The sequence below is a fragment of the Ptychodera flava genome, chromosome 4 (assembly GCF_041260155.1).
Source record: "Ptychodera flava strain L36383 chromosome 4, AS_Pfla_20210202, whole genome shotgun sequence".
NCBI lineage: Eukaryota > Metazoa > Hemichordata > Enteropneusta > Ptychoderidae > Ptychodera > Ptychodera flava.
Window position 1 is genome coordinate 22790040 of NC_091931.1, and position 14595 is coordinate 22804634.

Genomic DNA, 14595 nt, shown 5'->3' on the forward strand with positions numbered 1-14595 from the left:
AAAACTATAAATATTACTCCATGGTAACAGTAACCGTACTGATCGACCTCCCGACGGCAGGAGTCGAACACACTTTCAGAACAAAACTCTGTTCAAACCCTTTCTAAATGCTTAACAATTTCTATGGAAAACTTAACGGTACCGCAGAGGTACCTCAGACTTGACCACGCGGCTGGGAAACACAAATAGTTCACACGCGACTTTAACTAATGTTCGATGATGAGCACAATTGTAAGTCCCGTGTAATGTCTGCACATGAAAGTCGGCGACAACACACGCAATTCACTGCTAAGCAGCGTCCAGTTCAGCTACCACGGGAGCAGCCATCTTACTAATATTCTTAGATCTTTTGTTTACTTCCGGTCGGGACATGCCGAACTAATCTGAAGTCTTACTCTGCTAACTCCGCGCATCGACAAAAGTTCAGTGGAACAATCATAAATAATGTTCTCATGACAATCTCAGACATCTGACTGAACTCATAAACGGAATAAAGTTCACAGTTAACACACAATTTGCTGCAGAAAGATCAGCTTTCAACTTGTGGTGATATTATCATCTTAGCAGTGCGTGTATTGCAAATATACGGCACGGCTTTCACTCGTGTGAGCAATGTTCGTTCCATCGACTAAAGTAGAGCATGCCACTCACCAGTTTCTTTACATATCTGCTGACTTGAGTAAGACTCAAAATAGAGAAATATCTGACTTAAAAAGCACACGCTGACACTCAAACCTTCCAGTGCCAGTGCAGCATGCAACGTAAAACACTCTCTGGAAAGTTCCCGTCTTGGACTCCCTAGGTATACAGTGATAACACACAAGAACTCCCAGGCAAAATAGAAAATACACAGGTCCTCCATACATAATCTATGAGAAGCTATGAATAATTTCTTTTAAATACAAAACTAGCTAAATCTGTGTATTTATGTACTCTTGATTATTGATATTAGTGTACTTGATTAGACTACAGCGATTACAAGTTCATGTGTGTGCAAAAATTTGATTTTGGCATTTCACCAAAAATGTTGATTCTCTAGTATGTGAGGAAACTTTTTCAGCCCGGGGCCACAGGGTGCGAAGGGTTAATGAATCAAATCTGATGAATTTTTTTTTTCATGGGGGGGGGGTCACATTTTACAATTGATGAATTGAGGGGGGGGGTCAAATTTTAGAAATTGATTTGGAGGGGGGGTCGCTTTTTACGTTTCATTTGTCGCTCAAATTCCAACGCCCCCCCTCCCCGTAAATAACGAATGCTCCCTAACGTTTTCGATTTCATAAACCAGAATTCAGATCTCTATGTTCAAGTGACGAAGTTTCTCTTAAAACTCGACCAACAAGACTCAAATTATGATGATCGTTCTTTCTCATATGCCGCCGTAGCAGCAGCCATAGCTGGCTCTCGTACGTTGCGACGGAAAAACGTTTTTTCCGTTGCACGACTCGGAGTTTCCCTTTGCAATCCATATTCGTCCGGGGAAAACGAGAGCTACGACTGCAAAGATGAATGCCGCTCCTTCCTTATGGAATAGACTTTCTAGTCATATTCGTTCAGCATCAAAGACCTGCTTCTTCGAGAAAGCATAGTCATGCAACACTGTGTAAAGCGCCAGTGAAAATTTTCTTTATGCTTTGTCTAGAAAACTTAGGTGATTGTGCTCAGCTCACGTCTTAAGTTGTACTGAAAATAGCGTTTAGGACCCGATAAAAAAATGTTACACTTGGTGGGGGTGTTCGTGATAAGTGGAACGGCGTTTCTGTCCTATCACTGGCCATGCTTGGTTTAGGCGTCAAATTTAAAATTCATGGTTATCAGTCAGTACATATTGACAGACACACCCACTAACTCATTAAGCTGGCAAACGCTCTCGCAGAAATTTGTATGGCAAAAAGCTGTCATGTATGAGTCATTTGTCCTTGACAGCAATAATTTAAAGTTAACATTTCCGCTTAGCAATATATTTAGTTCTTACCAGGACTCGTAAAAAAAACCTGACAGCGTATCGGCAAAAAAGCCCAAACAACCAAATTTTTCCAGATCCCGCATATATCAAATGACTGACCGCTGACCAAAGGTACTCATTGCTTCCAGTGATACTGTCTCGGAAAAGTTTTTTGTTAAATAACTGTTGCAGTTGTCGCGATGGTGGTGGTAATAGTAGTGATATGCCACAAATCATTTAGCTTATTCATACTTATAGGCATTGTCTATCTATCTATCTATCTATCTATCTATCTATCTATCTATCTATCTATCTATCATATATATATATATATATATATATATATATATTTCTACACACACATACACACACACACACACACACACACACACACACACACACACACACACACACACACACACACACACACACACACACATATATATATATATATATATATATATATATATATATATATATATATATATATATATATATATATATAAGCTTATATATGACTTCATTCGAAAGTGTTAATGGTGCATAAATAAATCAAACTAGATTCGGTGCCAAACGAAGGGTACAGTTACTGAATTTACATTCTTTATCATTTCTACAGGTATAAAGATGGTAAGTTTATACAACATCGCACATGTAACTCAGTGAAATACATATGGATGCTGAAACGATCACCTTCAGCAGTAAAATCTTCAAATCGAAAAAAAAATGGAACTTCTTATTCTTTTAGGTCCATTATGTGACGTTGTTTTGCGAATAGCATACATTTAGCCTGTACCTCGAGCCTCAGGGAGCGCACATGAATCCGAATTCATGAAAGTAAATTAACTAGTATGCCACAGTCGCTAGTCGTTTTGGAGCATTCCCGTAAGGGACGCATTCCCCCGATGTGTCTATTGCCGAAATACACATTTAATTGAATCAGATAAAACAGGGGGCATCCTTTACAAATCTAAAGGCATGTAGACAACTTTTCCTCGGACAGGCATCGTATGGTTGAAAGTTTAATGAATTTTCCTGAGAAACATCAATGAGACAGGAAATGGGGGATTCGTATTACTAGCTAATTAAAATCCCACGCTTGTAAACTTTAGGGACACTTTAGGTACAAATGGAATTCACGCCCTAACCTTCATACAGGTTCTCCGCAGGCAGTAATGGACCCCATCGAGGCCAACGCCGTACTTGGGCCCTTTTAGGCCAGGACAGTTTTGGACAATGGGTTTGTTCAAGGCTGCCAAGTAACAATTAACATTATAGCCTTGAACCATCGCCTGTTTGAACCACCATCCAGATTCGTAGACTTCAGCACAGTGATAGTCGACGTTGTTGTCGTTATCGATGTCGCTCGTTGAGAATGGGGCTCCGTTTTGGTACGTCATCTGATCAACCTCGTTCCCAGCCACCTGGTTTCCGATTGTCATCATGTACAGAGATGACTCGCCAGCGATGGAGAAATCGTCAAACTTTGCCCACACGTCGTTACCAGAGTAATCGGAGACCTCGATCCGTAGAACATAGTTGCCCTGAGTCGTCAAGTAATGTATGTAGTCGTTGCCGAACCAGTAAGCCGAGCCCAGGACTCCAAAGCCGTCTTTGTAATCTTGCCACCCTCTGTCGAAGTCCTCCATTCCGTTTTGACGGTTCTGTATCACCGTCCAGCCGCCACCCTCCGTCGTCATATCACAGAACACTTCGACAGGCGATGCAACGCCCGCTGGTTTGATGTAATAAATACCGTCCACTGTGAAGCCGAACGCCAAAACTTCGGCGCAATCAGCGAAACCTGGAAAAAAGTAGCGACTCACAGTACGTACTCTGCAAATTTAAAGGACCAGTAATGCTTTTTATATTTTCTTTGCATTATTTTCATTTTGTGAGTCAATTGCAAGTTCTTATTCTACTCCCAAAAGAATGTTGAAACACCCACTATTTAGCTTGTTAACACAGCGTCCATATGTGTAAAACGCACTGACTGTATCGTTTACACATGAATTCTAGTCCGGACCAGAATTCACTTGTCAAGAATAACAACGCAGATTTCCGTGTACAGGCTGAATTGACAAGCTGAATACTGTGTATTATATCATTATGTTTTGGGGGGTAAAACAAAAGAAATTATGGAAGACATTAAAACAAAATTAGTGAAAAAATAATCAAAATGAGCTTTACCGGCCCTTTAACTTTACTTTTCAGTGATTTCCTACAATAAGTTTTTTTAACTTTTATTTCCTCTTCTTCCTTGAAAAAAGTTACCTACTTCTGCATACAGGTAATGGATCACTCCATAGACCGTTACTGCAAACAATGCCGCTCGCACCGTCCAATGTATAGCCCACATCACAACTGAAGGTCAATGTGTCGCCATGTTGATTGCCGCCTGATTGGTGACCATAGAGTGGCGTACCAGGGTCCGTGCAGTTATCTGGAATTCAAAATAACAAATCTACCCTGTCAATGGAATGCTACCAGCGCGACACAACAATGTGACCAGTTTTAACCTTTGAAATAATCTACTGATGATAATGGCTTTCTACAAATGCTCTACATTTGATATATTTTATAGATATTAAATATGCACTTTTTATGCTCGTCAGGTGTGGTCGTCTTCAACACAGTGGAGTACTTATTGCTTACATGTATGTGCCTTCAGTTTACATACATCCATCCATCCATCCATCCATCCATCCATCCATCCATCCATCCATCCATACATACATACATACATACATACATACATACATACATACATACTACAGCCACACGCATACATGTACATAAATACGGACATTTGTGACTCAGTTCCTTACTTTGTACGCATGCGTAGCCTGTAGGACTTTCTTCTGTAGGCTGGCAAGTTTCAAGGAAGTTGCATTCGTGTTCTTCGCATGGGTTACTTAATTCCTAATAGGGGTAAAAATACGAACTTTTTTCTGTATCTAAAAAGAGATCGTCTTTCTTCATGATCAGTAAAGTGATTAAAATGAAAAGTAAGACAAAAGAAAATACGAACTGCAGGTTTTACTAAAGCTCGAAAACGTGCCATCCATTATGGGCATCGAATGGTTCAATGTCAACGGTAAGGTTGTTTCTCTCAACAACGCGCTTTGAAATCGTGAACAGTAGCTTTTTCACATAAATTCTTTATTCTCTCTTCGGGTAGTTTCACATAGGAAGAAGAGATGAACTCGGCTATGAGGTCGAGTTGGATGGGAAATTGACCTAAAATACTCCCTCAACATGGTTTATAGATAACTCTTGTACTAACGACTTTTTAAAAACTACACGACAGGACAAGAACTAAACTCGTTAAACATTATGTTCCATATCATATCGTACGACGGCGGTTCAAAGTAGATTACACCATCGATTACAGTAAATATTGATTTTGATCTCTGATATTCCAATTACTAAAATTAGAAAGCACGGCAGCGCTTGACAATTTCTTTCATCACCCTAAATGCACTGTGAAATTCTGATATCGTCGATGGATTTTTATCTTGTCTGTTTTCATGTTAAGACAGTAATCAATTGTAGGTGCCCCAGCGGTCGTTTTGAGAGTTGTCGATCATAGCCATTCATGTTGGCTTGCTTTTGGAAGACTTGGAGTGTTAATACCTTTCAGTGTATCACATTGCATTTCATTAACTTTCATTGCATCACATTACATTATACTTCATTGTTTTACATCACGCTTGTTCTTGATATTTATTAAACTTGGTTCAAGTCTGTGATTTGTGAATGTTTGAGTGGAGTGAACGAAATGATTTGTATTTTGCTTTCATGTGAAACGCGCGCGTGAGTGGAGTGGACGCGATGAGTAGGGTGAACGCTATACAGGGGAGTTTCACCCGGAATCCGGCAGAAACTAACTCACTATACTGCGCAGACTCAAAGGTAACGCATTCAATCGCTCGGAAAACCTGGCCTGCGCTACCAATGCCGAATAGGTTTGTACGAAATAGGAGAGACACAAGAGAAACTATTATAAATGATTTTATTGTTTAAAAATTCACCGACTTGAACCAAGTCTAGATATTTATCTGCGTGTAGAGTATACCTTTTCTGATACTGTTCACATACCAATTATAATCATGTGTGCTTATCGAAATATATTACATGGCCAGCAGGATGGGGGCAGCTGAGTGAGGATGTTTAAATGCAGGCACCCGAGATTTAAATCCAAGAATTTGAATATAAATTCTTAAAAACAAAATACAGGCTGTACCTCCCATACTTCAAATAACATTGAATCTGCCTCGGTTTTGACATCATCAGGGTTGGTTCGGCCGGCTGCATCGTTTACGTCACACCTCTTAGTTTCCGTGTTGTAATTGATGGACAGGCAAGATTGCTGGTGTAGACATCGAAAGCTGCAGCTCAGGGCGCTCGGTGTTGTCCCCGAACTGATGACGTGGCCGTTCAGTGCCGCGTTTTCTGATCGTAACTGCAGATGCATGGATTTCTTGAAATATTCGTTTGATTCTATGGACATTGCCCCTGACGAGAAAAATTGCGAATTCATACCGTTCATGACTGTGGCATCGACATTTATTACTGGTTTTGAAGGAAATTCCAGTTTTTGATATGCCTCACTATATAGATTGGGCCCTACTATACTACATTCTTTACAGTTGTTTGCGTTGAACAGTTGGCAATACGGGAACTAGACATAGTGTATATTGGTTTCGCCGATCTGTTGAGGATGTTTGTTGCCAACTTTCACCACATTTCTGCTGTATCCATCTATAGCAAAGGAGAAGCCGTAATATTCAAAATAGAGAAAATAATCTACTCACCTCGAAGTAGATCCGATAATGTCAGCAACACCAAAATCACCGTACGGGCCATCGTACTCACGGTGACTGCCTTTCCTCGCAACATACCGATGATTTGGTCGTTACTGAATAACATTTTTTTATGAAACTGATTCTGTGGGGAGAGCCTTAATTACATTTGCTTCTGCATTCGTGGTCCTGTCGTTTCATAACGATTTTTAGCGTGGTTAGATGTCATTGTTGTGTTAATGTCGCATGCCACCAAGGCCCCACGGGTATGGTATACGAAATTTCCTGTCATGAAAGTCAAAGCCTATATCTTACAACGGTGGAAAAGACATGAATGTGTCGATTGAATTGAGCCGGAAATACCAATGAAAACGAAACCTTGATGCGGTGATAATAGCATCTGTGGAGAGGAAATTAAAACAGCGAGCACTTACTTTCACTTAAAGAAAAGACGCAGTATAAACAAAGGTTTCTTATATGGCGCCCGTCCTTAGCAGATTGAGGCGTGATGCTGTAAGCTGTTAAAAGACTTAAATATGAACATTAAACGCATCAGCATATGCGTACGGTGCCCACGGAGGGACGTTACTTTTATGTGTTCTCGTGAATGATTTCCACAGACAGTTCTTCTACTCACACGTCTCAACACTCAACAGTTTGTCTTGAAAAATGCTTGACCGAACATGGGAATTTATTTATCAAGAAAAGGTGGCCATTTGCTGAACGTGGAGGCGCCGTGGACACGAGCATGGGTCATGAACAAACGAATCTAATTGCGTTTTGGGAATAGGTATACCTCTGCGCAGAATCTCACTACACTCCACGGTTGCGCCATGGAAACCGCGTATACAGACGATACTCAATCATGGTTCATGGTTTGTTTTTAAAGTGTGCGTTGTTCAATGACCTGTAGACAGCATTAAACTCCCAGCTATCCTTTTCAACAACTTGTCGTGTTTAGGGGAAGTTCAAATTATAATAACGTGTGACGGTCGCAGGATTTTTTTTGCGATTTCCAAATGTTGATAAGTTCCATTTGCCATGCGCGAATTTTAATTATCAACATTCTCTAAGGAGAAAGGAAGGCAACTAAATATTCAACTAAATATTCACCGGTCGGTCTATGTTACTTGTTTGCACACCTTTTAATAGTTGGGTTTTTTTCTTTATTTTGATTTATATACACACATGTACTTAACCACGGAGACTTCAGTGAAAACCTACGAATTAAAATTTCAAGACGATTTTTGCCCAGTAAAAGGTCGCGACACTTCGCCCCCTACAAAACTCTTCCCAAACCAACAATAATCCCACACTTTCGCGCTTACCTGAGCCGTTTGAATGAAGTTTTATTTTTTTCATAGAAGTAAAAAAAAACTTCACAAAAACACTAGACTTAGACTGCATATACATTTTTCTTAAATGCACTCATTGACCTACTCTCTTGTTTACCGGGCAGGAAACGAGCTATTTATCTTGAAATTGTATATATTGCCCATAACTAAGTAAACGCACGTATTGCAAAGTTGAGGAGCCCCATGTCTCAGTGCAAAACGGCAGTGTAGGATATTTGCTGTTTGTTGAGCCTTTTTTATCGATCGGCCTATTAAAACTTTCAATCCTGAAGCACAGTCTAATGAAATATCTGCAATGCCATACGGAATGAGACGAAAACTTTTTAATCAGAATACAGGTACTAAAAATTAGTGCCGTTTCAGGACCTTTGACATTCAAAGAAAATTCATTAGTTCTGGGCAATAATATATCGGATTTCAAAACGTATACATACCTTCCCCTACAGTCACACAGATAAGCTTATTTATCGGAAAATAATTTAAATAATTATGTTCAAAATGTTCACTATAAAGAAACACAAACTCAGATGACACAACCTCCGTGATGATACTACAGTGTTTCTAAAGACGATGGTGCTCTTCATTCCCTCTTTAACGATTCTGCGCTAGCCGGTGGCCACAGAAGTATGAATGAAAAATAGCGTTGCACATTACAAAGAGAAAACATTGCTTTTATTCGAAAGAGAACCGATCCCAATAAATGGCGGTTAGGTGGCGCTATAGTGCCTTTCGCAAAATTTAATTGTTACGTGATGGTGTATCTATATAGCGAGCTTTCAAATCGAAAGAAATGTATCTATTGTAATCGCAGTAAAAGATTAAACCAGTTGAAACCGAAAGTGACACCTTGGCTAATTTTATGACCCGCCAACAGAAAACTAAAACAAAGCAATATGCAACTATAAACCCATAAAATCACGTGTTACAATTTAAATAATGAACTAACGCAAAATAAAATTTTCCACGAAGTCTTGAGAATTTCGTCGGCGTATACAGAATATAATGTTATTCAAATATGTGAATAACGGATACTACGTTTTATTAATGTACCCACTCCCTAGTTATCTGCTAAGATACACATTTCAGGCAGTTCGACCTGGTCAAATGACAAGAATATTGAACCCTCGTTTTGAACCCTCAAGTTGCATTTGTCTCCTTAGTTCCAAAATGTGTCTTGATATTTATCTGCATCGCATCTTACACTGTAGGCAACATTGAATTAACGTCCCACTGTAAACTGACCAAAAATGTAGCAATCTCTTGTATTTTGAATTGAACGCTGGGGGAACTATTTCATAGAAATTGAATACACTCGTACAGGGGCTGTTCACCAAGAAGACATCGTTCAAGCGCTAAAGATTGTTACTTACTCCGTAAGCGATCGCGTCGAACAATTTGGCCTGATCTCTTTCAAACCCAAACCGACATTCACGTACAATTTTGTAGCCAGAGTAATTATGCATTAAATTCCTCACGAACTTCTTGCAGACAATCGCAACACATACACCAAACCCCCCAGGCACTCTAAAGTTCAAACATGGAAGGTACTATACTGTTGTAGCTAAAAGTGTGTTCCAAAACGGATTTCTGACGAAAAAGTGATGATAAAATTAGTAATTTGTAAGTCTGCTTCAAAACGCAATTGCCTTTGGCCATGTTTTCATGTCCTGCAGTAAGATGCCATTTTCAAAGGATACTCCGATTACAACTTATCAAACAGCCTATCTGTAGCGCTATCTGAATGACCTAATATGACAATAGCTCGTTCCTACAAAGAAAACTCACATTTTCCCCAATTAAAGCCAAGTTGAATCGGACGGTTTCCTGTTCAAAACGTTGAATGGTCACAAAGCGAACAGCACTTCAACAAATTCTGAAACTAAGATACATATGGTGTTTGGTTTGCCGATTTTAAACACATGACGTTCAGGGTCGCCAAATATATCGATCGTTGCTTGATGTATCGACATATTAGTATATAGAAGTAAAGGCCGAAAATGAGAGTGTACAATGAAATCGGAAATCAACTTTATGCCATAATACCGTAAAAAAACTTGATTTACCTATTTAGAGCAACAATCGTTTGACGATGAAAAGTCACGGATTAATTCTCACAAAGAGAAAAAAAAAGAGAAATATGGAAGCTATTTGATTAATTCATTCATTATTGATGAATTTGGATACAATTGGAAATCTTGTTGTCATATAATTAATAATTTGCATTCCATTTCTAGTTGTTAAGTCGAATCTATAGATCCATTTTAAGTATGTTACTCCGTTAACTTTGCATCCAAGCGATATGTGTAGTTATATATTAGGTATGAAATCGACATGTTGGTATTTGGGGAATAGAACTATATTTCACGTTTGATTTTTGGCTCAATCACTTTATCCGCTGATACGGACAGCGGATTAGCAAGTTGGCAATGTTTTCGGAGCAATTACAGTGGTGTATACACAAGTTGGAGAGGAGATAAGGACTTGTCGGTAATAATAAAGCAGTCAGACGGTGTAGAGTTGAACTCTTTATTTGAAATATCACAGTCAAAATTAATAACATCAAATAAGGTAAACCGTTGCACAAAAAACACCTTCCTCCCCACCCCAGGGACTTTCCCCTGTACCCTGTGGTCTTACCATTAGAATTCGAACCATACGCAGAACATTTAATGACAATTCATTTCATGCACGAGACCTTACTATCTGTATAAAACTTTGCTTTAAGGTAGTTCCCATCCGGGCAAACTTTCAACCAATCTCTGTCAATATTAAGAATACATATCGAGTGCCACGGTACAAATTTTGGCTACAAGCAAACAAATTTCCTAACATTTATCAACTCCTAAAATTCAAAATGGCCATCCTTGTGTTAACTCTGTTAGGAAAAAAAATATATTTTAAAGAAAAAAAAACCGGTGAAACTTTATTTACTCCATGAGCTGCAAAATGATCCCTACAAGCGGTAGACAAAAAGGTATTGTAGAAATTTGAAGTCAAAATATCTGTCCCGGAGGCGCATTCTATCCTGATAAGGAAACGTTTTCTGCCGTCGCGCAAAGTATGAATTGTAATTTTAAGTGTTTTGAGATATTGCTCAAGGACTAATCTTTGAGACTGTAATCTGAGCATCCTTTGAAAATGCCGAATCACAGCACTAGACTCCAGCAAACGTGACCGGAGGCAATTTGCTTAGTTACTGTGAAGGAGATAAAAATTTACCGATTCTTATCGTCATTCGTACGTTGGAAATCCTGTATTGAACATGTATTACATTTCGCTTCATCATTTTATGAATCTTAGCTACATCAAAATCATATTGATTTGTCGACGCGCAGCGCGTAAAGTGCCACAAACAAGTAATGGCTTGTCTGTTTCACAAGAAATTGCCTCCAGTCATGTTTTTGAGAGCTTGTGTCCAACAGTGAGTCGTCAGTTTTGTAGGATGCTCCGATTACAGAATCAAACATTCGACCAATAACCATATCAATCTCTAAAAAGACCGAACGCGTCGATTGGACGTGCCTACACGGAAGGGTGACATTTCTTAGACAGATGCAAAGCTTAAGCGTAAGGTTTCATGTTTTCTCAATTAAATGGCTAAAATGTACTTGCAGTACTGTAAATTGTCAGGTTCGTATGGCGTTTCAAGATCCCGAATATCGGGTGCACACATCAAGAGAATACGACGCGATATCGTTTTCACAATTTGAAAGACGTTTACTACATTTCAAAGGGATTTTCAATTCAAGGGGATTGTCATTTCAAGAAATAAACCCTTCTCGACGGACGGTCGAATGTTGCAATCTGTGAAATCTGTGTTTAGCGCTTGCGATCAGCTTTTTGCTTGCTTTTTTGTGTATTATTTTGTTTGTTTTTCAGCGGACAGAGATCGAGCTGCATCGTGGCATAACATTTGTCTATGCATCCACGAATTAGAAGCAAACTAGATTGATTTTGATTTGAATTTATTAGACAAATATTCAGAAAAACGATAAAATACAAAATGTTAAAGTAAATACACAGAAATACAAATAAAATAACACCAAACACAATTACAATATTACAATTAAAGGAAACGCCACTGAATATTACTTGCCGAGGATTGCACAAAAAGTTAAACATAGGGCCAAAGTCCCTGAAGCTACTATAGACATGGATACAAAATCAAGTATTTCCTGACTGTATGAAATTATCTCTCTAAGGTCATCCAAGGGACATGTAAACCAAATATTAAAGCTGTCTGACCAGCGGTTTTGAAAAAACAAGCGACTCAACAGTTTGACAGAGCTCTGCTGTGTTATGTAGAGAATAACCTTTTGTGACACATGTATTGATGAAGAAGGTGGATATCTTTGATAGCTCATTTCAGGATGGCCTGACCAAAAATGGAAAAAAATTCCGTAAAAATACAGATTTGCATATTTCATCAGACTATATTAGTCTGTAATAGCAAATAAACGAGAGTTAATTACATTCTAATTAAAGTAAACAAGACTTGCTTAAATCAAGAATTACGTCATAATAAAACAGCATATCTGTCAGGTTATAAAGAATCTTCAGCTGGTTATCTATATCTGTATTTTCATCCTATTAACCAAGCACATTTTAACTTTCAAATTAACATTGTAAGTAAGTTCTGTTGAATAAGTTGAGACTGTAGTACTCAGAGAAAGCACGGCTGAAGAGACAAATGTTTGTAACTTAAGAAGTTCAAGGTCATCAAAAGCATTATAAGGAATCATGTTCCACTTTCATTGCACTGTTTACACAGATTGCATAATTGCTATAAATAGCACATGAGGAATCTTACAGCCCAGCTTTACCATAAAAACCCTATCACTTTGACCACTCTTTTAATTGACCACTCTATTTTTTTCCTCAAAAAGTAATCTTATTTTATCCTTACCAAGTCAACCATAAATGGAAATTAGAACTTTCTCTATCTCTATTTATTTGACCACCCTATCATGACAAACTATTGTGAGCAATTTCTTTTAGATAACATAAATGGTGGTTCAGAATGTATCAAAGTTGGGATTCAGGAAAGTTGTCTTTACATGTTTTAATCCTCCAAGTTGGTAAGCATTTCACTATGAACTGTCAAAAAAAGTTGAACGTTCTGATAATTCCACACTAAAACTATTTTTGCTTTGATGATTTCCTAATTAATTAAATTACTCAAAATCATATTAATTATTTTTTTCTAGGTTAACTGATAGGGTTTATACAGTACAAGAATTACATACAATGTAAGTTAAATTTTGATCACAAATGACAAAAAAATTCCTTAAAAATACACATTTGCATATTTCGTCATAATTTGAACAAATCTAAGTTGGGTTATCCCTAGGGACCTGTATACCAAATAACAAAGCTGTCTGACCAGCGGTTATGAAGGAGAAGATTTTTTACCGAAAACACCTTTTTTGGCATTAATTTGCCTATTTTCAACAATATCAAAAATTAAAAAAAATAGTTTCTCAAAATCATATTTTTCATCTACACAACAAATATCAAATCAGTAAGTAATATCAAATCAGTAAGTACTGCGGTTCTCAAGATATTTGAGTGGACGGACGCCTCACAAACGGACATACATACATACATACATACATACATACATACATACATACATACATACATACATACACACATACACACACACAGACACACACACATACACACACACACACACATACATACATACATACATACATACATACATACATACATACATACATACAGACATACAGACATACAGACATACATACATACATACATACAGACTGACGACGGACGCCGGACGGATACCCATCCCAATAGCTTCTATAGACTATAGTCTATAGTAGCTAAAAACTTATTTCCATTGTGGTCCTCAAAAGAAAACACAAAAATCACATGAAGACAATGTCACTCCGCATATCAAATAAATAACAAAATGGAACCACCAAACAAACGATCATCGTTCATTATCGATCATCGTTCAGTAAGTCTCCTTACAGCTGAGGACAAGTTTTCGAGACGTCGCCTATGTCAACCTGACTTTGTTAGAATAAGGTTTTGTCAATAGTCAAGGGGACGAAGGCGTGTGAAGTTAGTAGTATTTGTGTTGCATCTGGTTTTATTTGAATTTGAAATAACGATTACGATTGTATTTACACGATCTTGTTGTATAATTTCGTCGCTGGCTAGCCTAAATCAAGGGCGATAATGTCTAAGCGACTTGAAAAAGAACGTTTGAATTCCTGAAGTCCGAACATGTTACCATGGAAACTTCAGAGAAAACCATGAGGCATCAACCACTCAAAATCACCGTGCAAATCTGGCACGTATAAGCCCTTACCCCAAAATATATCTTAAGTTGTTTTAATGATTGGAGTTTGGTGCTTGATTCTTGGTTATGACAAATGTAATTGCTTTCCCCGGGTACTAAAACTTATTATCAGGGAAATCTGCGTGTAGAGGACAGTCGTTCTTCCTTGATACACTA

At 38.2% G+C, this 14595-nt stretch overlaps 1 protein-coding gene across 1 annotated transcript; it reads right to left on the reverse strand.

The window, feature by feature from the left end:
* Positions 1 to 3030: 3030 nt before the first annotated feature.
* Positions 3031 to 6888, reverse strand: LOC139130457 (ficolin-2-like). Its single transcript, XM_070696246.1, has 5 exons — positions 6763 to 6888; positions 6192 to 6463; positions 4774 to 4867; positions 4224 to 4388; positions 3031 to 3749 (listed from the first exon to the last, which is right to left on the reverse strand). The coding sequence occupies exons 1-5, from the start codon at positions 6875 to 6877 to the stop codon at positions 3082 to 3084; spliced, it is 1314 nt and encodes a 437-aa protein (XP_070552347.1). The 5' UTR covers positions 6878 to 6888; the 3' UTR covers positions 3031 to 3081.
* Between the last annotated feature and the right edge of the window lie 7707 nt (positions 6889 to 14595).

What these genes read in the sequence shown, in the direction of transcription:
- LOC139130457 (XM_070696246.1), bottom strand. Translation starts at nt 6,877, where the DNA reads ATGTTATTCAGTAACGACCAAATCATCGGTATGTTGCGAGGAAAGGCA. An exon ending in ATTATCGGATCTACTTCGAG is followed by an intron (nt 6,464 to 6,762) that starts GTGAGTAGATTA and finishes TTTTCTCGTCAG; the next exon opens with GGGCAATGTCCATAGAATCA. An exon ending in TCCATTACCTGTATGCAGAA is followed by an intron (nt 3,750 to 4,223) that starts GTAGGTAACTTT and finishes ACTTTTTTCCAG; the next exon opens with GTTTCGCTGATTGCGCCGAA.